Source organism: Anastrepha ludens, chromosome 2 (assembly GCF_028408465.1).
Source record: "Anastrepha ludens isolate Willacy chromosome 2, idAnaLude1.1, whole genome shotgun sequence".
In the NCBI taxonomy this organism is placed as follows: domain Eukaryota; kingdom Metazoa; phylum Arthropoda; class Insecta; order Diptera; family Tephritidae; genus Anastrepha; species Anastrepha ludens.
Genome location: NC_071498.1, coordinates 68,075,939 through 68,099,807, shown reverse-complemented (window position 1 = coordinate 68,099,807; position 23,869 = coordinate 68,075,939). Strand labels below are relative to the sequence as shown.

At 34.3% G+C, this 23,869-nt stretch overlaps 1 protein-coding gene across 19 annotated transcripts in view; it reads right to left on the bottom strand.

Moving 5' to 3' along the window:
* Window positions 1-23,869, bottom strand: part of LOC128871735 (tropomyosin-2) — a 55,140-nt gene that overhangs the window by 18,545 nt on the left and 12,726 nt on the right. For 4 of the 19 annotated variants that reach the window (XM_054113756.1, XM_054113749.1, XM_054113750.1 and 1 more), the window contains exons 4-5: window positions 8,840-8,973; window positions 8,455-8,572 (exon numbers count right to left, since the gene is read on the bottom strand). In XM_054113756.1, coding sequence (XP_053969731.1) covers window positions 8,455-8,572; window positions 8,840-8,973 — 252 coding nt within the window. Of the gene's footprint in view, window positions 1-7,069; window positions 7,188-8,454; window positions 8,573-8,839; window positions 8,974-14,408; window positions 14,720-15,102; window positions 15,356-19,057; window positions 22,836-23,869 lie in introns of those variants that run through there. The other 15 variants (XM_054113755.1, XM_054113748.1, XM_054113754.1 and 12 more) reach the window with 12 other exon arrangements.

Here is a 23,869-nt window from a genome sequence, read left to right as displayed (position 1 = left end):
ATATTTTTATTTAGTATTTAATAGTACCGCCAGCGATTGGAAAATTACCACTGAATTACCATAAGGAAAATTCTCTTTGCCGTTTTTATTTCTCTTCAAAAAGGTCCAAAAAATTATAACAAAAATAAAAATTCGAGATTAATACTTTTTTAAATTTTTTGGGGGCGCTATAAAAAATAGTTAATATTTTGTTTTAAATAAAGAATAGGGTAGAATTTTTTGTGAAGGAAAATTAAAAAAGGAAGTTAAGTAACAAAACAACTTACAGGTCGTTTATATCATATTTATAGAAGGATGCATTTTAAATAAAAAAATTAGGTAACTCATTCTATTGTTTTTTTTTTTGCCACTGAACAAATTTGGGGCGGCAGTATCAAGAAGAAAATATATAAGTACATATCTTCATTTTTGGCCATCCTAATAATTTTGTATGAATGTACTTGTACTTATACTATTATTATAAATAAAACTTGTGCGCTTTAGTTGCAGAGCCTAATAAACCGTTTGGTAATACTCGTATAAATGCAATGGTGAGCGCATCTCATTATTTCTTCGTTGTGTATAAGTGGCCTATATGGTTTTTGCGTGGAATATTTATTAAAGTTCCTGAGCTGTTTATGAAAAGTTTTTATTAAAACCAGCAACGAATACTATATATCTTCTTATACTAAGTTTTTATATGAAACGTTTGTAATTTCTCACAGTTTGGCTAAGCGGTTACTTTATAATAGTCGATAGAATTCTTTTAATATTTCTGTTCAACTATTGCGCTACTACCGTTTTCATCTCAGACTCGAATCAATTTCTAAGAATGTATTAAGGTTTCCGTAAACAGTCGTGATATGGTACGGGGCGGTATAATCCCATATGTTCGGTCTTTGGCATTTCCTTTAACCCGTAGAAACTTTAAATCCTGACACCTTCAAGTTCAACTTTGATTTTCACGAAAACCTGACTAGCTACATTAGATTAGTTTGCTCATTTTTAATAGTTTAGATGAGTTCACAAAAACTCCATTGTGCCTACTCTAAGAACTTTACACTGCATAACAGCTGATTTCTGTTTACAACGTTGACTACGTGAAGTTTCTGTCTGTTCTGATAATCTTTTTTTTTTGTTTATTATATAGTATTTATATGATAAAAACTAAACAAAAAAGGAACGATATTATCGCCAAAGGTAGAGAATATACCCAATGTGGATATGAAAATTGAGAGGGACTTGTGGCAGTGAAGATAAAAAGTAGAAAAAATACAAATGCTGTCGAAGGGAAAAAGGATCTAAACCCAAAATAATTCTGAATACATTTTTTATTTTTTGGCCTTTTAAAATTATGTACGTATATCAAAAGCTTTACAAAACTATTAAGGAATCTCATTTATGTTCTTTGAGATAATTCCTTTTTCCAAATTTGGACACATTTTTGCATTTCTTTAGTGAAGTATCACATTTGTGCATTTATGGGAAACACAATTATATAGAAAGTAGAGTTAGTTATCGGCCGACTTTCAACCTACAATACTGGCCGACCTTAAATCAAGAGTAGTACCAACCTTCTTTAAAGCATCTCTATTTTTAGGAGTTATCGGGTCCACGGGCGGTTTACGATATATTAATCAACCACGATATCAATGAAAGAAAAACTTCCTAATAATTTGGAATTAATCTGTGGGAACGAATAGATTGATTGAGATTATCGTAATCTGGTGGCGCCAATCTTTTATACGTAAGTATAATATAAAACGGCATTGTCATGGGCATCACTGAATACCTTAGGTGATAAGAGATGTATGCACTATACACAGGGTTTGATTGAAAAGTAATGAGCCTCATTTTTTTTAAGCAGATTTATTAAGCCTTTTGGCTTCTACAACAAATAGGACACTTAAGCGTCAATACACCTCTGGTAGCGGTGCTTCCACTGCAGGAAACATTTTTTAAACTCATCCGCCGGAATCGCCTTCAATTCGGCTGTCACAGTTTTTTGGATCGCCTCGATGGAGTCGAAACGCCTCCCCTTCAGCTATTTTTTCAGGCGCGGGAACAAGAAGAAGTCCGGAGGGAACAGGTCTTGGCTGTAGGGAGGGCGGGGAAGCACCGTAACCCCCATTTTGACCAATGCAGAGGTGCAGAGGAAGGCGGTGTGCGCCGGCGCATTGTCGTTGTTGACGAGGTCGAGCCGAACCCGGGCGACGCGGTGTTTCAGCCGAAGGAGCACTTCTTTGTAAAATGCCGCGTTTACAGTGCTTCCTGGAGGTACAAACTCCTTGTGGACGATGCCTCAAGAGTCGAAAAAGATGATCAGCATGGTTTTGACCTTGGATTTCGACATGCGCCTCCCGGTCTTCCTTGAACGACTTGTGCCACCGTTTTACCTGAGCACTGGACAGAGATTGGTCCCCGTAAGCCTCCTTGAGTAGCCCAATGGTTTCGGTACTCGTTTTGTTTAGCTTTACGCAAAATTTGATCAGTGCATTTTCGCCACTGCAAAATCCTAACACACTTTTAAAACAGCTTTCACGCGCGGAGCGATGTTGACTGCACCGCTGTTGCCAGCGATCTGAGACCGGTTTCTAGTGGAAGGGGAAGGTCCAACGATCATTTTCCCAAACCAGCCGATTCGGTTGATCGCTTGGCAGACGCTCCGCGCGGGAAGGCTCATTACTTTTCAATCAAACCCTGTATTTCAGAGAAAATTTAATTTTCTAGGGTAAGCTTAAAAATGTAGTAATAACTGAGCAATCAGGCTTTGGCAAAAAATTGGAATGCAAAAATAAAGTAGTTTAGATATAATTTGAAATACATATGTACTGACGCCGCTGTCGATTTCGATGGTAATGACAAAATATTTTAATGTTCAAAATAATAAAAAAAGCATCGTCTTCTTTGATCTCTAAACTTATTAATACATCATCATTTCGCACTTTCTAAATATACAAATAAAGCAAAAAACTGTATTTCATAGCTTCCACCAAATATGGCCAAGTAGTGAAATTATGAGCAAATCAAATAAAGATGGCAATCCATTGAATCACAATCAAGTTAAGAAATCGCCAGCAGCATGTTGGTTGTATATGTATGCAAGTAGAGAATATGTGTGTGAGCATGTGCGAAAATCCAAAAGAAGCACATATTTTTCTTTCGACAACATGATTCATCAATGCGAAGGGTGAAATGGGTGCGATGAAGTCATCAGCAGTTTGCAGGAATTCAACACACTTCAGTACCTTTATAACGTAGTGGAGGATTATTCATTCAACGGCACTTTCGTATGCATAACAAAAAGGAAAATATGGTATAAGAAAGATAAGGTTAACCTCATTTCTGAAAAATTGCTTTCCAGCGGAAATATTATATACATACATACATATACATTATTCAACTTTATGTGTTGGCGCCTTTTCGCCTAAGCAGACACCCTGTGCTGTTTTGACATGTTCCAATAGCTTGGAAACACTTTCCGTGAAGTTTTGATTCAACGACTATTTCGCTTTGCTGACGTCAAAGTTGCCTTGCGTACACTTTAAGACAGTGCTCTTATCTTTTGCAAAGGTACAAACATCAGTTTTTCGATACCATGAAGTTCGTTTTTGCTTTGTTAAACATTTTTAACTAAAACGTCTCGCACTCCAATATAATTTGCACAGGCGAACAGTTCCATATTGGTAATCTTACGCCACTCGCTATGTAATCTTATCGCGTGTAGCTAACTAATCAATTAGATGTTATCTATCATATCAGTTTTGTTCCTCTTCAATACATAATTTATTCCTCAATACTGCAGCTAATATACTGAACAAAAAAAATAGAATTTTTTATAAAATAAACGAACTTTTGAACGAAGAATAGAGACTGCGTTTCCCAAAATATATTTCATATATGTAATATATATTTTGCTGTAAGAAAATTTTGAAATACAGTCCCGTGCAAACTAGGGATGTCAATCCCGTGTTCCCGGAATTTCGGCTTTTTGTGAAAAAATTACCGACACCCGCACACAATAGTTAGCCCGGATAAACTCATAGGGTTTTAACTAGCAGTTCCGAAACTTCGGGGTGAATATAGGGTGTTTTTTTATCTGCATGAGAAGTATCGATGTCGATAACTATGGTTTGACAGCTGAGAATGGCAAACTGTGTTAACATTTCTGTTCAGGAAAGTTTGGCAAATCAAGAATTTTCCTTTGAAAAAAAAATAAATCTGTTCGCGAAGTTCATAAAGCACTGGCAGCATCATCGGTACCTATTTCTTTCGAAACGAGGAAGGAGTCGCCGTTACTGTGACTCGCCATGCGGACTGTATTTATGTGTCCAACAAGACGGTGCAACTTGCCATACAGTGCGTTTATTGCAATATTCAAGCCACCATTGACGCCATACGGCCAGGTAACTGCAGCGGACACATCCCGGATATTATATACAAAAGATTAATTCCATGAAATTATGTACCGAGTCGATGGCCTAAGCTGCTTGTACTCTTTTTTAGACATTAAGCATTGTATTTTATACTATATTTAATAAACAATAACATCTACCAGAATAAAATGCATTCCAACAGTATTTCCGATTTGCTAGTAGTTCTGATTAAGGAGGGTGAATTTTTCCATATAGTGGCTATTATCTGCAAAAAGTATTTCAAGTTCTATCTGTAATCCAGCCAACAAGTTTTGAAGCACAACGGTTTTTCTGATCTTCTGGCTTTTTATGCAAAGAAATGTATGTCACGGTAGGAGTATAACTCTCACTGATCTATTTTTTTAAGGCCACACTTTAATCAAAACAAATAGTAATTTAGTCGCAAAAAGTTGTTCGCTAGTATATTTTAAATAAAACTAACTCTATATTTCGTTTAATTTCGTGACAGTGCCGGAATTCCGAAATTCCACGGGTTAGTAAAATCCCGAAAGCTTAGAGCCTTAGTGGAAATAGTCTACAATGTCCACATATATACATATGTACATATAAGCAATGATTTTTCAAACCTCACTACCTTCCGTTAACTGTATAAATATTTTCATGATTTGGATTTATTTATTCCTTCATTTTGTGATTTAAGCTCATTTAAAATTTCGAAATTCTATTTTGCCATACAGTTGAATTAAAAAATTGCCTCAAGTACAGAAACCTTAAGAGTATAAAGAATAATTTGACAATCCAGAATCCTCTTTTAAAATTTTTCCACGTACAAAAACCAACAACGAAGAAGAAATGCTCCCATTGCTCCCTTTTTTATAAAAAACGACGTACTTTTGTTTCTATTATTTTGCTTTATATCAATTTAAATTTTATTTAGTATAATCATATGAATTTGAACAGAATTAAATAAATTTGATTTGCTGATAAATATAGAATTTGCAAATATAACAAAAAATAAAAGAATTTTCAATTATATGGACATTTTTTAGTCAGTGAAGTAAAAGTAAATACTCACACATACTCGTAGTATGTTTGCAGTTGAAAAATTTTACATTTACAAATTTTAAAACTAACTCCGTGGTGATCAAATTAAAAGAGAAACATTTTTTGTTTTAAATTAAGTGCATGTGCTTGAGAATACGTATATTGTGTTTTAAGTTTAATATTGTATATTATAATTTTCACCTTTTAACCAATTATTATAAAAAATAAAAACGCAAAACGAGCTGAATTCTTCCAAATATTTAATTGCATATAGTTGACCATTAAATCACTATGTATACTATATGTATTTATATGAAAATTATAAATTTCTTTAAAATGTAAAAAAATTGCTTTAAATTTTTTTATGTATAGAAAAGGCAAGGCTAGGCAAATTACATTACATTTTGATTTTATGCTTTTTCTACACTTGTTTTTGCTGACTTTAACTTTATTTCTTGCAATTAATTATTTATTAATTAGTATTATTTTTTAACTTACTTTTTTTAATTTGTTATGAATCTGATTCTGCAAAATTTTCAGCAAGTATGACAAACACGTGTTTATATTTATTTATGTGTTTATGTATTTACGCGTATATGCATTTATAATCTTTTTTTATTTTAGGAAGAGTTTCTTTTTAGGGAAGTAACTCCCGGATTTGTTCGCTTCTTTTTCGTTTTTATTTCTATCTATTGCACGATAATTGCATGCACAGCAATTCAAAAGGCAACCTTAATTGATTTTTTCTCTTGAATAATTTTCGTGTATATGTATACATTTTGTTTTTTGTTTGTTTTGCAAGTATTAATATAGACCTATTTATTTTATGTTAATGTACATATTTATATTTTTATAAATTACATTTTTGTTTTTTCTTTCACGAAAGTACAACTTAGTAGCAGCACAAGTTTCATTATTTTTCAACAATTTTAATACGTTAGATAGTTAATAAACGTACATATAAAACTATTTTTGTAAACAATTATTTTTATTGTTATCTTTAGTTTCAATTCCTATATTTCCGTATCAGTTACAATGTTTCCGTTTCCGTCCGTGCGGAGCACTCAATCAACAATGCAACTGTCTATTTTGTGGCCGCACACAAAGCAACAACCAAAGTGCTAGGCGTCTCAAATAAAACGTCCTACAACAGGCAAGTGCCGCATTGTACACACACGCTTGCGTTGGTCACTACCTGCCTAATTAACTGTTCGTCATCGTTAAGTTCATTTTTGTTTCAGTTTTCTTCTTCTCAGTCAATTATTTTCTCAGTCAACTGAAGCACGTCTATATTGCAAGAATGAGGCGTTTTTATTTTTCGTCAATGTATAGTTTTTGTTGTTGTTGAGTTTAGTCACTTGTCGACAGTTGCAAAATCAGGTTACTTGAGTGGGCGTTGGCGTCGCTACTTTGATTTCACTATCAGCACTAGCAACGCCAACAGCGTCATCGGGTGCGTTAGCGTTCAAGTCCGTGTCAATGCCTTCTACTGTTAGATTTACATTATCACTAGTGTTAGTAACATTATTAATTGCATTTCCAGAAGTGATGTTGTTGATATCATTGTTGCTAGTGATAGTGTGGATGGTGTTGCTTAAGAATGAAGACGACTCAGCGATAGAACAACTAAGCTTAGCTAATAAATTAATGATTGGTTTATCATGTTGCACCTCATCGTATTTCTTGTCAGCCTCCTCAGCAAGGAAACGAGCTTCCTTCAATTGATTCTCAAGGGCGTCCATGCGTTCTTCATCGGCAAGGGCGCGGTTCTCAAGGATCTTACGAGCGCTGTTTGTTATAAACATTTTTTGCATTTCACAAGGAAATATCAGCAACGTTATCAGTTGATTTTATATCGATTTCAATGCCCATAGGAGACCATTCAAGTAATGGTTGGTTGAAAAAACGGCGAGGACGCATTGTTAGCATATGTAGCATTCAGATGTTTCCATCGATACGTCGACCAAGTGGGTATTGGAGTTACATACGTTGGTTGATTGTTTGTAGTGGTACAACAGGAACCGTTTTAACATTGATGTCGACATAAAAACAGTTGGATAGCACATACGTTTCGTTGGTGGTATTGTGATTGTCGTTTAATTTTTGTTTGCATACATTTACACAAAAGGAGTAATTTATGTGTTTATTGTTATTTGGTGCAATCAATATAAATAGAGTTTATAGTTGCGATGTTGGCCATTTCATTGTAGTAGCGTTTTACCAGTTTCATATTTTTGAGTATATGTATATATATACGTTTTTTGTAGAAAGTAAACAAGAAATTTGGTTGATATTTAGTTAGACGCAGCTTTTGCACGCTACTAATATACTTTTTAAAAATTAATATTATTAAATTCAAACACTTCTTTAGTTTACATTATCTAAGACTGTATGCTACTTGATACGTTAAAATATTGACATTAATTATTTATTGTTCATCATTAAACAGCTGTTTTGTCAAAGTATAGCATAGGGTATTGCAAGTGCAGCCCTTCGGTAGTGGTGAAAATTAAATGCAAATACATTCCTTTGACGATCTAGTTATTTTAGATTGAAAATATTGAAATGCAAACTGAAGAAACACTTGAATTAATAGTTATAATTATTTATACCATATAAGTAGGCTAGTACGAGTTATAATAAAATTTCATATAGCTTAGGTTATGTATGCCCACAATATTACTTTACTAATTAACAAATGTTTATAAAACTTTATTCATAGTAACTGCAGCAATCCAAAAGATTCGTCACGATCCAGGCGCCTTCAGACACATTCTTAATGGTAAATCACAATACAATACTTAAAACTAATAAAAAAAAAAGTAATCAGATAAAAATATGCACTTTATACGCGCTGTATAAAGCAGGGTACGTTGGGAAAAAAGAGAGCATTACCCACAAAATTTTAGAGAATAAAAAAATAGGGAGCAAGTTTCCTAAAACTGTTTTAATATACAGAAAATATACTTGACCTAATAACCCTAAGACCCTATCTTTGAAAGCACGCTATTTAACGCGCTAAAAAATTACTTTTGTTGTTATCTGAAAATTATACCTCTTCATATTTTTTATCAGCCTCTTCGGCAATTAATTTTGCTTGCGCTAATTGAGTTTCCAAAATAGCTACTCTGTCGTCTTCCATATTTGTACGATTTTCGAGAGCTTTTCGTATCCTGCATATGGGAATTTGTAAGTGTTATTATTGTTCTTACATATGTACGTAAATATGTACATAAATAGTTACATATGGTATTCATTAAACAATTAAATAGATACTTACTCCGATATATAGTAAATAATTGTTTCTAAATACATATTTAAATACTATAATGTAATAATGCATAAAATTTATACTAACAAGCTATACATACATATTTTGTAAAAATCAATAAATAGAAAAAAAATCCTTTGCTGCAGTTCGCAGTCAAAGGTATACTAACCGTTCGCTCTCATCGGCAGCTTGAGAAGCTTCGGAAAGCTTGGCTGTGGCTGATCCCAAACGTTCCTCTGAACGTTCCAAGTCTTCTTCGAGCAATTGAATGCGACGGTTCAATGCAGCTACTTCTGATTCGGCCTGAAATTTCAAGTTAAACACCACACATTGGAAATAGAATTTTTTTTTTTGAATACAAAAAAAAATTTAACTTACAAATGCAAATACATAGCCTATGTCTTAAAAGTAGGTATATGTATTCTTAAATCATAATTTTACATATATATAAAAATACTCAAATACTCTTTAAAATGCACTTAAAATTAAATTCCATGAACTATTGGTTTCTCAAGGGCTTAAAACTAGATATGTTTTTTTGAGGGAAATTTTTTAATGCCGAACTAATCTTCTTTTGCATTATAAAAATATTCCTAATATTTTCTGAAAAATGCCTGCCTAAACTAAAAGTAGGCACTACATTATTTGTGGGTAAGCTCTCTTTATGCTTATTCATTTCATAAGCTGCAGCTTTTAGTAAACTCCTTTGGATCCGCTTCTTACTTCTGGTGACCTGCAAAAATATTTAACTGCGCATTGCGTTCTAAAATATGTGCAAATATATAAAAAAAAACGTTATAAACCCATTGTGGCAAAGAAAATCGTTGGACTGAAACGCTCCCTAAACAATCGAAAATATATTTGTGTTCCTAAAATGACCTTAAAAAATTTTTTGTACTAATTCAGTACACTAGCCTGGAGCTTTGATAAACGCTGTTAAAATCAAAACAACAACAACAGGATCAATTAAAGTTGAATGACATCATTGCGCACGAGACAAGAAATTCGTCAATCAATAGTTACAAAGCTATGAGAAGCAGCAATTACATAAAAAGAACGCAATTCTTGGGTCGAAATAAAATAATTTAATAATTAAATGTGGAAGATTGAAAACCATTTTATACATAGTTTGAATTTTATGTAGTTAGTAGCTACATACTGACTCGACGCTTGTTTTCGCTGACAAAGATGATTAAAATCGCATACTTTATATGGCGAAGTGGGGAAAAAGTAGTATTTATGTGTGTAGGTAATACGTGTATTTCAACACAAACGAGCAAAACACAATTACTTAAAAGGCAGTGCTCATTGACCAGTACCAGTACCATGCAATAGATACAATAGGGGCACCGGCTACGATAAAACCACCACCAAAAATTCCTCAACAAGTTAGGCAAGTGTAAACGCTGAAATGTAAATGTGCAGCAGCGAAGAGACCACTGCCGAATTGGAAATTACTTGAATGGGAATTTTTAGACATCAAAAGTGAGGGAGAAAATTTAGATACAAGCTAGACTAGTTTTTTTGGTTCGGTGGCAACACAGCAAAGTTTCATTAATTTCGAAATGAAATGTAAGACGAGCAAACATTTTTTTTAATATTTAAGAATGTATGCTTAAAAAGTACTCCATACCAGATAAAATTACGAAAAGAAAACAAAAAAAAAATAAAAAATAAAAAAAAAAACGGCACATACACTCTATGCACAGTTGTGATATGAATTTGAACGAAGGTAAGCTTATGTCATCGCCCACCAGGCACATACACTCTCTTACACATAGCCATGTATGTACAAATATCACACACCGAACGAAAGCAGACCAAGCATAGACAACGAGAATTAAACACAAAATCCACGAATACGGGTGTAGAAAGGGCGAAGGAATTATAAAAAGTGATAAAAACGAACTATGTATTAGCATATACATAAATATCAAAACAAAGGTAATATAGTAAAAGCATTGCTAAGATAAAAACGGTAGAAGGCACACGTTTCTCAACTATGACAAACAAATATTAAAACGGTCATTGAAATAGACAAAGTAAAAAGTAGTATTGTAAAGTTAAAAAGTTAAAAGTATTTTAAATGCAAGAACACATAGCTTCCTTTTTTATTCAAAGATACCAAAATTAGGAAGAATTGCACATATAAAATGCTATAACCGCGTTGAGAGATTAACCTCATTTTAAGTGAACGAGTGGTGAATGTAGTAGAAGAACCACTCCAGTCTTGCAGCGAACATAAATCGACAAATGACCAAAAGTCCGTTCACATTTCTTTTTTCGCATTTTACGCAAATCTAACCTGAATTCTGTTGAGTTTAACTCATTCAAAAAGCGCACAAAATTCCACAAATGTTAGTATGAATATTTTACAAATAAATGTGCCGGTATGGCGACCAAGACATTTTCAGATTATAAAACAAGTTATGAATAAATTGAAAATCAGTGGACGAATAACAACGAATGCGGCAGTAATCGGCTAGGTCATAGCATTGCATAGTTAGTTACGTACACTTATACCGCCATCACAAAGTTTTCGTCATCATATTTGTTAATTAATGTAGCGGCATTTGTTTGGAATGCTATGAAAAACTGTCACATGGTGTTGTAAATGACAACAAACAATAATTGCACATACAATGCACTCGTTACAATGTCCACGAAGTATGTGCAGCAACAAATGCAATGTTTGACGATCGTTTAAATACAAAGCATTAATTTATGGAAAAAATGCAATCACCCCAGTAAATTTATAATGAATTTTAGGAGGGTGTGCAATATGGTGAGTGATATGGAATGCTATGAAATCAAAAATACAGCAACACGGTTGCTTCTCCGCATATGTACTAACTCAAACTGTAAAGTATATAGATTATAATGCATGATGATACTGGATTTAGTCCACGGTCCGAATACAGAATGATTCAAGTATTTTTTAGGATTGTTATATGCTCTTACAAAAAAAAATCTCCAGTAGATAATTATAACTTGAGGGGAGAAATATCTAGCAATACATTTAATTCAAAGTTCCATACCCTTCAGCTTCGTTTAAAATGTATAGACACGCGAGTTCTTCTACGATTTTCATTTTATTTTATAGATTAATAATTTTAATTTAATTTCAATTTATTTCTCATCCAAAATAAAAATAAAAATATTAATAGCAACGCTAGAAATATATATAATATATATTGTATATATACATATAATTGGCGCGTACACATTTTTTGGGTATATGGCGGAGGAGCTCCCTCCTATTTGTGGTGTGCGTCTAGTCTAGATGTTGTTCCACAAAGCGGAAGAGGATATCTAAATATATGTATAGTTTTGCTGTGACATCATTCGTATTGTTATGACGTGCCAATAAAATTTGAGAAATCAGACCAATTGGGGTTAGAACAGAAAATATCGACAAAAATTCATGCTAGCTACACCGAAAATAATAGTGGATAAAAGAACGTGGATGGAAGACACTTTTTCAAACAATAAATTCGAACACAAAATAGGGGAGCTCAATGTCCAAATGAGCGAATCATTCACAAAGCAGCCAATTAATAGCTGTTTGCAGCCATGCACAACACCAATTAGCAAAATTCAGATCGCCAAGTGTATCAAACATTGGGAGTCAATTCTCTCTGTTGTAACCAGTACAATAGCGCTGATGAGGAGCGATCGTTTGCCTCAGCACATCAGCCCTACCCTTACAGCTACTCTTCTAAGTAATTTCAAATATATGAATAGGTATTAATAATAGTGGTAGCTTATGCAAAACTTTGAATTCATTTCACGTAACGCTTAAAACGAATGAATACGAAAGAATAAATTTAAATACATACATATGTATAATAGCAAAGACCGAAGGTATTTTTTTACCTCGTATAATAAATGCAATGATTTCAAAAACAGAGTTTGTATTCTTATACAATATTATATGCATATTCTTTATCCACATAATCATACACACATACATATATCAATATGCACATGGTATGTCAAAAATATTTTCAGAATTTAAATTTCTTCCCCAACCCACAATTTCAAAACCAAAATAACTGGAAAAAATAACATTAAGCTCCCTTTTATTTACTAGAGGAACAGTGAAAATGATAAAAACGTTAGCTAATACTCCGAAAAGAATAAAGAGAATTTTCATATAGAGTTACAATATCTACTAATATGCTTTTTATGTGTTCAAAGCTTTCTTTTTCGGACCCAAATATAATTTGTATTCACGTTGAATGTCAGCTATGCTGTGTTGTTACATGCGGCAAGCTTTTTCTATTTGGCATTGTTTGTCCCCTCTTTGCGCCCTAAACTGCCAACAAAGAACCTACTATGATTATACAAATTGGAAATGAATAAAGAAAATACTAAGATTGTAACGGAAATTTAAATTTAAGTTATTTTAAGTGGTCTTAACTGTTAAATTTAAACCATTAGTTATCTACCGATTAAATAGGATTATTGAAATCGAGAAACATGATTGTGCAAAATTAAACATCAAATTGCACGAATATTTTTTCGATAACTGTTGTCCCTCTACATACACCCCATAGAACACCTTGGCCCACATCAAACAAAGAATGGATGCGCCAATTATGTATATGCACATATACATACACATAGTACGAAGGTTGTTGCTAATTTAATAAGAAAAATAAATGCCGTAAAATACGTCAATCTTGATAGTAAATACATATACATATATGTAGATCACATACGAATAGAATTAGAATTCGAGGCGGGGAAGGCACAGCCACTAATTATTACTCGTATTGGTCCTAATTATTTTAAAAACGAAATTTCTGGTTGTCACTCTATGCAGAAAAATCGTCTTTTCCCATACATATAAGAACTAGAGATTTTTAATGTACGAAATCTTCACAGCTTTTGTATGTATTACGATTATTATAACCTCTTTAAAATCATAAGCCCGCCAGAAGTGAGTCCATTTCGTTCACTGCGGCTGCGCGTTCCATTGACATTACCTACATTATAGTTGTGCCGGACTTACAGTACTACAAAAGTAGAGAGTTAACCGACTATTGCCCGTTATGGCAAGATGTGCGACACAAATCTGACACTCCCAGCACAAATACCGAAAATCAACTCAGTTGCAGGTTAAATGAGATGCCTCAAAGAACTCATTCTGGCGGATCTATTAACTGCAAAAAATACAGATTTTTACGTTCTAACTATAATAGGAGTGGAACCGATCTCCGACAACACAATTATTTGTCTGCGCATGGTATGTGGAAATATACAGCTATATATTATATGTACGTACAAATAGAGAGGCACAAATATTTCAAATCAGACTTATAAATCATCAAGGGTAGTAATTGATTGTAATAGAATATTGCCTAGTTATAGATATGGGAATATTAGCACAAATTAGTTCATGATTTAGCAAAGTAGAAGTATCTATATATAGAAGGAATCGTTATCCCTGCCACACGCACATGGAGCTTGATCAAGAAGCTCGCGAAGAAATTATCAAACACTGAGCAGTAGAAATTAATGATATAAAATCATATCCTTGTCATATCAATCTCTTCAGAATAATTTTTACTTTTTCTAAAGCCTTAACGAGAAACCAATATTTTATGTTCATGGAAATTTATTATAAATATTCGACATTACAGTGACAGTTGCATCTGTATCTTGGCAAACACAAAACATGAGTGTGCACGAACCTCCCTAACACCCTCTATAGGAATTAGAGACCCACTTACTTCTTCACGTCGAACAACCTCAAGTTGCAAACGCTTGTGATATTCCTCACATTCATCTTTATATTTCTCCATTTCTTCTTTGGTCTGGCGCATTTTCTTCTTCAGCACATCCAAGAGGGTTCCTTGTGGAATGTTGGTCGTCATATTTGACAGCTTTTAATACGAGGTGGGGAAGAGAATGAACTACACTTTTTTGCACTGACACCACTAGTTTTGGCTCGATCGTTGTGGGTCGGTAACTTTTTCGACTTTGCCTCGCACTTCAACTGACGGCCAACACGCACAAAATGACACACAATTATTTCTTGAAACTGGAAAAAGATAAACGAATTTTTGTTTTGTGGCTTTTGGGTAACTTTTACTTATCGTAAAAACACCAAACAAATTCGATAATGCTTTCTATATTTGTATTATCCAACAATTTTCGTACTTCGTTTTGCAGCACCAAATGTTAATAAAAAATTTCTTTTCGCTCTCGACAAAATGAACACGACGGCGGCAGTGGTTGAAGCAACAAAAAATATGACACGAAAGGTGGCGAAAAGAAATAGAAGATGTGGATACGGAACGCAACGAAACGAAACACACTACACGAACAATTTGGACCACCGGTTTTTCTGCTGCTATTCCTACTGTGCTTCCTTTTTCTACCTTTTTTATCTTTATCTTTACTACTTCTTATACTCTTAACTACCTTTTTCCTTTTTTCTTGCAAAGGCACCTTACTTTGATGAATTTTAAATTTTAAACAAGCACTTTTCACGATTTTAACTCTCACTTTATGAATATTACCGATTCAAATTCGAACATAAAACAAGTATAACTAACTACCAAACTTCAAACTTCTGCAACTTTTGTCACTAAACACCACGTCTCGTATTTAAATGCCGCAGCGAGCAATTTATGACTTCAGCATACAATGAATTCGTATCGCAAAATGAAATCGTTCAAAAATTCGAATTCTTTGGAAGCGGCGACATCGACAACGAACAGCCAAAGATTACGTTGACAAGTATGCTTATTGTTGTTGCTCCAACTGGAAAATGAACGACCTAAAGAGAGAAAACGAAAACCATATTCTCTCTCACAAGCCTCGCCTTAATTTGTGAATGACTCAAATCGACATTGAACAAGGTAGACTATTGCCGTAATTAGTAAATAAATTATTTGACGTATGCTGTTGTATGAAAAGGATAGGTTCATATACAGCACATGCAGCGCAACAAAAATGGAGATATAAGTTAAAAAATAGTTAAATTTGCCGACGAGTAGTAATTGAATAAAGTTGGCTTTTGTGACTTTCGAAAATATAAGCTAAATTTTGTTAAAAGAAAAATATGATTGCACAATTCGAACTAAAAAGAGCGTAATATGAAAATCTGATTTGTAGAAAGCAGTAAGCCAATTTCCAGTAAGAAAATTTAAGTACTCTCTTAAAAGCGTAGTGTTACCAGACTGCAATTTTTGAAAAACAATCATGCGCCCATGGTCTAACAAAACAAGGTGATATCAGTAGAACGATATTTGCCAAGTTCGGCATGTTTATTTCAATACGATGCCGGTTTGATGTACTTTATACGTATCTACAAACTCCGGTTTAGTAGAATATATTGTCCCCAGGAGAATTCGCACTGCCATAATTAATTTCTCCAAATAAATAAGTAATGTTACATCACTTATACTGAATAGAAGTGAATCGGATTATATTGCAAATCTGACTTTCGAAGCACAGTAAGAAGGAAAATACTAATAATATTATTAAGTAATTTGGTAGTTACGTACTTTTACTTAACATAACTTAGTAGAAATACGCACGTACCAGAGTCACCAGAAATTATTATTACAGAAACAACTACCCAACAAGGGTCACCAGAATAGATTAAGAAAAATTATATTATAGTTACATCGTTATGCATTTAACATACTTATATTTATGTTAATTCAATTTTCAATTAGGTGAACAAAGATCTTCAGAAAATGTTCAACACACTCCAGAAAACGGCAAGTCCCACATGACTGTATCAAATTTATGACGAATTATTAAATTAGTTCAGATCGCACAATAATGGTACGCTAAAATATTTACGTATGTGCATATATGTACATACATTCATATAGATAGCTGTTTCTATGTACATGCGAGTGAGCATACGCGTAAGTTTTCCATTTATAGCATGTGACACATGCAGGCACACATCGTGCATAATAAATAAATAATAGTTATTATTTAGTTTATACGTTGGCAATGAAAAGAAATTAAAAGTCGAACATTATTTTTTTTTTCCTTTTTAAGCCTCCCCACATTTGCCAAATTCGGTTTTTAACGTAACGATGACAACTTTTGTTGTCACTGCATTGACTGACGTCGATCGTAAGGTCGTTGATTCTATATGTACATACATGTTGTTAGAGAATAGTGTGCAACGTGAGAATTAAATTTCTCAAAGTATTTATTGCAATTATGAAATTTTTTTATATCTGAAATACCTATTCAACTACCCGTAAGTTGTTCTAAAAACGTTTATTACAAATCATTTTTGGTCAAAAACCAACCGGGTCACTTGTTATAAAGTGAGAGAGACTGGTAATGGTGAGCACAATAAAGCACCGGCTGCTTAATAGATTCAATCAATTTGTTACCATAAAAGGTGCTAATGACCACTTGAAACATTAACAAGCATTGAATGTCATTGCGTAGAAAATAAGCAAACGACAGCAGGTTAAGAACGTATTTCCATAAAATCGTTTTGTGTGAATTCATTGAACAATAAACTGATAGCTTTTCTAGAGACGAAAAGCTTTGCCCGTTAAATGACTCAAAATTTTAAGTGTCGAATAAGCAAGCCCCTAAACAGTATTTTGATAAGGAAGAAATTGTGTCTGAAATTGAAGTTAACTTGTATAAAAGTAAAATTTAAAGTTTTGCAAAAATTGCATGCTATGCGTATACTCGTACACGATTATTTTAAAAGGAGGTTAATTAATGTTGAAATATTTTAAATAGTTTTTATCTGGATATAATTACGTATTAGTTAAGTCGTATTTCTTTCGAGGATGATGTTTAATTAATGACAATGAAAGAAAAATTAAATTAAAACTCGTGCAAACCTCAAACAAAATACTTTTGATTTGCTATTTTTTTCGCTTTTTGCTGCCTAGCTTTTTGCAGCAATTTAATTTAAAGCAATATACTCGTAAAGAATGAGCTCAGCCCCGAATAACGCGCCTGCCAGGAAGGTCATCGTCTCACTAAGTATGTGCAAGTGTGGAAAAAGAAATTCACAGCTCAACTTAAGAAAACGAAGCAAGAAGAATTGCGAATAATACAACAATCTGGGCCATTATCTATAAAAAAATCAACGAAAGTACAGAAAATTGCAAATAAAAAAAACCATTTACATATGTAATTTTACATGAGTACACAATTGTTGAATTGCACGTTCTAATGTACATAAATATTGTACAATATAAAAGTTTAGGTATATGTATGCATGTATACAGAGTATACGCGATACCCAAAGTGATCAAATTAAATATGCAAACAATGAGATTTATGCTATTATCACAAGAAAGTCGAAGAAATCATTAGAACGAATGTGAAAAAGCAAAGTCTCTAATAATCAGACACTTTAGAAGCGTGCCAACAAATATGAAACAAAAAGCTTTAGGAGAGTTATTGTTAAAATTTGGGTTGCGAATTTGTCAATCTATCTGACACACGATTTTTCGCATGGAAGAACAACAACCAACTCGAGTGTTAAAATTAAAAAAACTAAGCGAAACCTTAAGCTATTGCAACCTAATCAGTGGGACAGTCAACACGCCCTAATATAATATAATGTACTTAAATGAGATAAGCTAACTTAGGTATTGAACGATGGACTACGTAATCATTAAAAATGCATACCAATGAAGAAGACATTTCTTTGTTATATATTGTAACAGCATAAACATTCCGTATAAAATGTTGGAGAATGCTGCTGTAGTGACGGCCCTTCATCGGATATAAATACGGCAACATAGAATCGAACGTCGTGGGAATATTTATTTATCATTGGTGAACGTTGAAATAATTCGCAGACAAGATCACAGCAGTTTTCTTTAGTTTATCAAATATTGAATTAGAAATTTTTTAACACACTTTTCTAACATTCAAATTTCACAAAAGAGAATTATTGACGAGGTCTGGCCCTGAGTGTTTTTCGAGGCCGGTGGAATTTGAAGATATCTTAGCCTGATCGGCAAGAGCCACGTGCATCAGTACACCCTGATGTAATTAAATGAGATAAGCCAAGCCTAGCGTCAAGGAACTCGAAGTCATTCAAAATAATCACTCGGAACTTTGTCACTTGCTGTCAAACTATTAAAAAGCGTGGATACAATTTTAACTATACATAAGTACATATATATAAAACTATGCATAAACTGGGAGATAACATCGGATCAATTTCCTATACAAGTTGCAATTTTACTAAGAATTAATAAAAACTCATACCAGAGTAATGAAAAATGTCGACAAACGTTTTTCCTCAAGTAAATACATATTTACACATATTTAGAACGCAAGGATTGGAAAATAAGTTAATTAGTTTTTTAAAGTACTTAATTCAATTTGAAACACCTTTGCGGCGCTGTATACAATTAATTACCCTTTTAAGCTGCGTTTTCATGATGTTATGCAATTCGTTGCGTATGATGTTGAACTTCATCATAGTATCAGAGCTAAAAATGGAGCGTCCAAACGCAAGACCGGGGTAGTCTGCACATCGACCTTTATTGCGTCGCGCCTCTCGTTCCGCTACGATTTCAGCAGCTTCGCTGGTACATCGCAATTTCGCCCATTCAGCTGCTTGCACATCCTCATCATCAATAGCAATGCCTTCATCAGCGGCTGCATTAGCATCACCTGAACTTGTCATATTACCTTCTGCATCAAAACAAGTGGAAGCGCGTTTACTTTTATCCTTCTTTTTCTTTTTCTTTTCTGATCGTTCTAACTTTTCCGTTTTATCACGTTTAGATCTACTTTTATTTGATTTCGGTGTTACACTCTCAGCTGTGGTAGTGCTGGTGGGCGTTTGTGCGCTTACCACACCTTCATCCACCATACTACTGTCATCCGTGGGTGTTGGGCTGTTACTGCCCATTGAGGTGGTTACTGAATCAGTTAGTTGCAAATTGAGCATTGAAGGTTTTGTAAGTTGCAAATCCAATTCTTCATCTGGCTCATCTGTATATTGTGAGTCTCCCATTGTGGAGGAAATAGTCTCCACATCACTACACGCTCCAGCACCGATACCAGCAGCACTATCTTCTTCAACAGCTTGGGCTACTTGACGTAAATTGGTGAGTACACTTTGTGAATCACCGCGATAAAGGGCAGCGAGTATCTCTTGTACATTGGGAATATTAGGACGGCGGGCTCCTGAGAAACGTGGGTGATGCTGATGTCCGCGTCGTTTTAGTGAGGTAGGTACTACAGGTGATGTTCTCGTGGATGCAGAACCGGCGCCACTTGTAGTGGACTGCACGTCCACATCTTCGACATCTTTAGCTTCAGTTGACATGTCTGACTCGCTCCACACAATACTCCAGTCACTCTCGTAGTCGTCGTCGACGTCGTAATCACCTTCGTAGTAAAATTCTACTGACCTTTTGCGCTCACCGTTGCAATCGTATGCTTTACTTATATTACAATTCCAAACACTGCAAACATCTTCCTCGTCATCACAGCAGTACAGAAGTTTCTCCAAATAATTTAATTGTTCCTCAATAGAGTCCCAACGTGATGAAATAACAGACTCTGCATAAGTGGTTATAGATTTGTTTGTCGCCGTTCCTTTCGGCTGATTTATTTTTTTGTTACTTTTACTACCTGCTCCTCCGCCACTATGGGCATTTTTCGCCGAATTTTGCAATTTTCTCTTCTGTTGGTGTTGCAGCTGTTGCTGTTTTTGTTGTTGCGACTGCTGACACTTTTGATGTTTCTTCTTTGTCACTAAGCAGAGACAGCTGTTTGTGTGACTATGACAAGTTTTGGCTGACTTCGTTTGACAGTTGACGTTTTGTTGTTTACGTAAGGTTGCCGCACCTGCAGGCGAACTAGTGGTCGCTTGATGGCGCTGCCAGTCACAACCGCCACTAGTCAAAAGATGTCGGTGTGCACGTTTAATTTGTCTGATTTCTTGATTTGCACGCCTACGACGAACATGCAACAAGGGTGACTGTTGTCTATGAACGTGTTGCTGTTGTTGGCGCTGCAAATTCTCTTGCTGCTGAGTTGGTACTTTGCCAACTTCGAGTGCGATTGTTTTTGTTCTGGCAACAGTGGGTCTTTTCTGCTTAACTGCTGAGGTAACACAAGGCGTCAAATTCTGTGTCGAACTTGTTGATGTGTTCGTCCTTGAGATCTTTCGCCTACTCGCCGCTGTTGCTCTCAAAAGCAAAGCAGTCGTTGAGGGTTCTTTTTTTGGGAGCGAATTCTTATTTAATGTTATATTTTTAATTTGCGCATTTGATTTGTCGGTATTTCCACCACCTCCACCTTTCGCCTTGTGAAGGTTTTTTATTTGAGCTTTTTTATTGTAACTAACAATTTGCCATGCGTTTGTATTTGTTGTATGATCGCACAGTGTTCTCTGAATCATAATGAGTTTGCTCAGGGTTGAAATTTTTTAAATTCGCGCACAAAAATGACAGGCAAATTAATTAATTTTAGTTTTTCATGAAAATCCAGTCAACGCTAAATCGATGAAATTGTGAATTATGTAAATGTTAGCAATTTCCGTGGTGTTCCTTGTACGAGTACAGTTATAATTAATCTTGCAGCTTATTACGTTTCACTGTAGTTTATTTACCCTCAAGCTGCTCTGAATATTTACTTATTTTGAATGTCAACGATTGATATCATTTTTAGTTTACACATTAGTTAATATGTGTTATCTACTTGCCTACTTGCTTGTTATCAATACTTTTAAGGGCCTCATTAGATGAAGTTATCACTCTTAATATTTGTTTTGCTCCAGCTTTGTCTTGTTTATGCTAGTACTCTGGTTCCTGGGTATAAATATTTTGTTTTGATTTAAGTTTAATTGTTTATGCTTTTCATTTCAAGATTGAAGCGATTATGCACTTTCTCTTTATCGCACTATTCCAGTACCTGCTGTACTGTGCGCCGTTCAGTAAGGGCCAGCTACAATTCAACACAGCATACTCGTATTTTGCACAATCATGATATTTAAGTAGTTTTCGTAATTATTATCGTAAATGTTTCCTTCAAGAAAATTTTACAAATATTGATGTTTAAATTGACACCAAAGTTGATTTTTCCAATAATAAATTTACTATGCAATAATATGCGTGCATATTTACATATCCATATCCACTATTTATCTACATGTGTATGTACATATACATATCTATGATACTGACGCTAATATCACACCCGTTAACGAAGAGTTCGCGTAATTTAGTAATGGTTGGTTTAATTTTTTATATTTGTGAAACAATATGTGAGTATACTCATATATGCATATAATTATTCAGTTATTTGTATAGGTAAATATCGCTGATTCCGGTTGCGAAACGGTTTACGTCAATATTTGTAATTCTCGCAAATTTCACTGCCTCCTCAGTAAAGTTGTTTTTATTGCCTCGTATTTGATTTTATTATTAATAGTTTCTGCAAATACGCCAATTTGTAATTGAATTTGAACTCTAAAATTTTATTTAACTCACATTAAATAAAAATAGAGTTTGAAGAAATTTATTATTACATGAATGTAATTATCTGTGGTTTATTATTATTTTTTACTTAAAGGCTTTTCCTTAAAATTCCTGCATCAATTATGGTCGAATACAGTATGACTCTTCGATTTGATTATGCCGCATCGTTGGTCTCACTTCTACGATGATTTAATTTCTGTTTTTCTGCTGTTGCTGCTACTAACCACAGCTGCTGCTGCTACTACTGCCGTTGCCTTTTCTTCTATTGCCGTTCCCGTGGCACGTAATATATTGTATATGTATGATAATGTGACCATCACACGCTTAATTACTCCTCCTCCTGTTCCATATGATCACCAAGCGTACTGCCGTCCGCACTCTCTCTTCACTCTCTATGTACGAGTATGTTAAATACTTCGCGCTTGACTCACTTGAAACACCCCCTACTATGACTCGCAACGAATTGTTGCGCTAAATACCGTACAACGGTTACACTCCTGGTGATCTATGAAATAAGTTTAGTTGAGAAGAGATGCCAAAAGTGTATCTGCAGAGCATGTACATATGTATATATGTGCAAATGTTCGGAAAACTTTCTAACTACTCTCTTGGTTCTTCCACTCTTTTGTATCTCTTATAAACTTTCCATTTAACTTGCCGGCTATAGCACACTACAATTCATGACCGTCGACCATCAACCCATCGACCCCACTGTGATCGGGTATCAGAATTAGAGGAGCGCACGCCCGCCCTATCGCTATGCAATGATATGTATGTGGGAGAGCATACGACTTGGCCATGTGCTTGTTTTCGCTGATATACTTGTATACATATCTAGGTAATGTATGTGCTCCACTTGCCTCCTCTCCATTGAGGTCGCAAGAAAAGAGAGCCTCTAACAATTTATTTCTCTGTGTCATCATGCGTACATTTTTATATTGAAGATTTTTTTGTAGAAACTTTTCAGTATAACGAATATTAAGCCAACAAAATGTGTACAATGACTTCTCCTCTTATATTATTTTCCATTAGGCGTACACACACACAAGTGTGTTTTCGGCAATTGCATTACTCATAACACATACATATATAGGAAGATATGTATGCATGTCGGAATAACCGCACCGGTATGCAGTCATTTTTCATTTTTGTTGAGAAAAGTAATTTTCGTCCATTTACATACATATCAACATTTAACAAAATGTTAATTACGCTTAATCATCGTGGATTTATGGTAACTAGTTCACAAAGTCTTAATATTTGGTAACTACATCTACCAGATCTTAGATAACAGTTTTGTTTGTTAACACCATTATTACCGTTGCAGTTCTTGAACCTGCATGCGTATTATGCGGAAATAGATGAAATACCTCTCTTCACACAATATGTGCGTACCATTTTTTGGCACTACTGTGAATTTACAAGTACAAGTTACACAATAGGAACAAACTATCATAAAATTCTTTGCAGACACTTGCGGCGTGCTAGGCACCGCCTCGGTTTATTGGATTTATTTTCTAATTTCTGTGAATATTTACGAATACTTTGAACAATCAGATGATCGATTACCCAATATATTAAAAATACTGGGATTTTTTCAAAAAACACTATATTGCAAAATTTTGGCAAACTGCAAAATAATACGGATTTTCTGTTTACTTACAAAACGCATGCGCTTATTATTCAAAAGAAGCAAAAAAAAACTACAAACATACGTATACTCTACTCTCTCAACG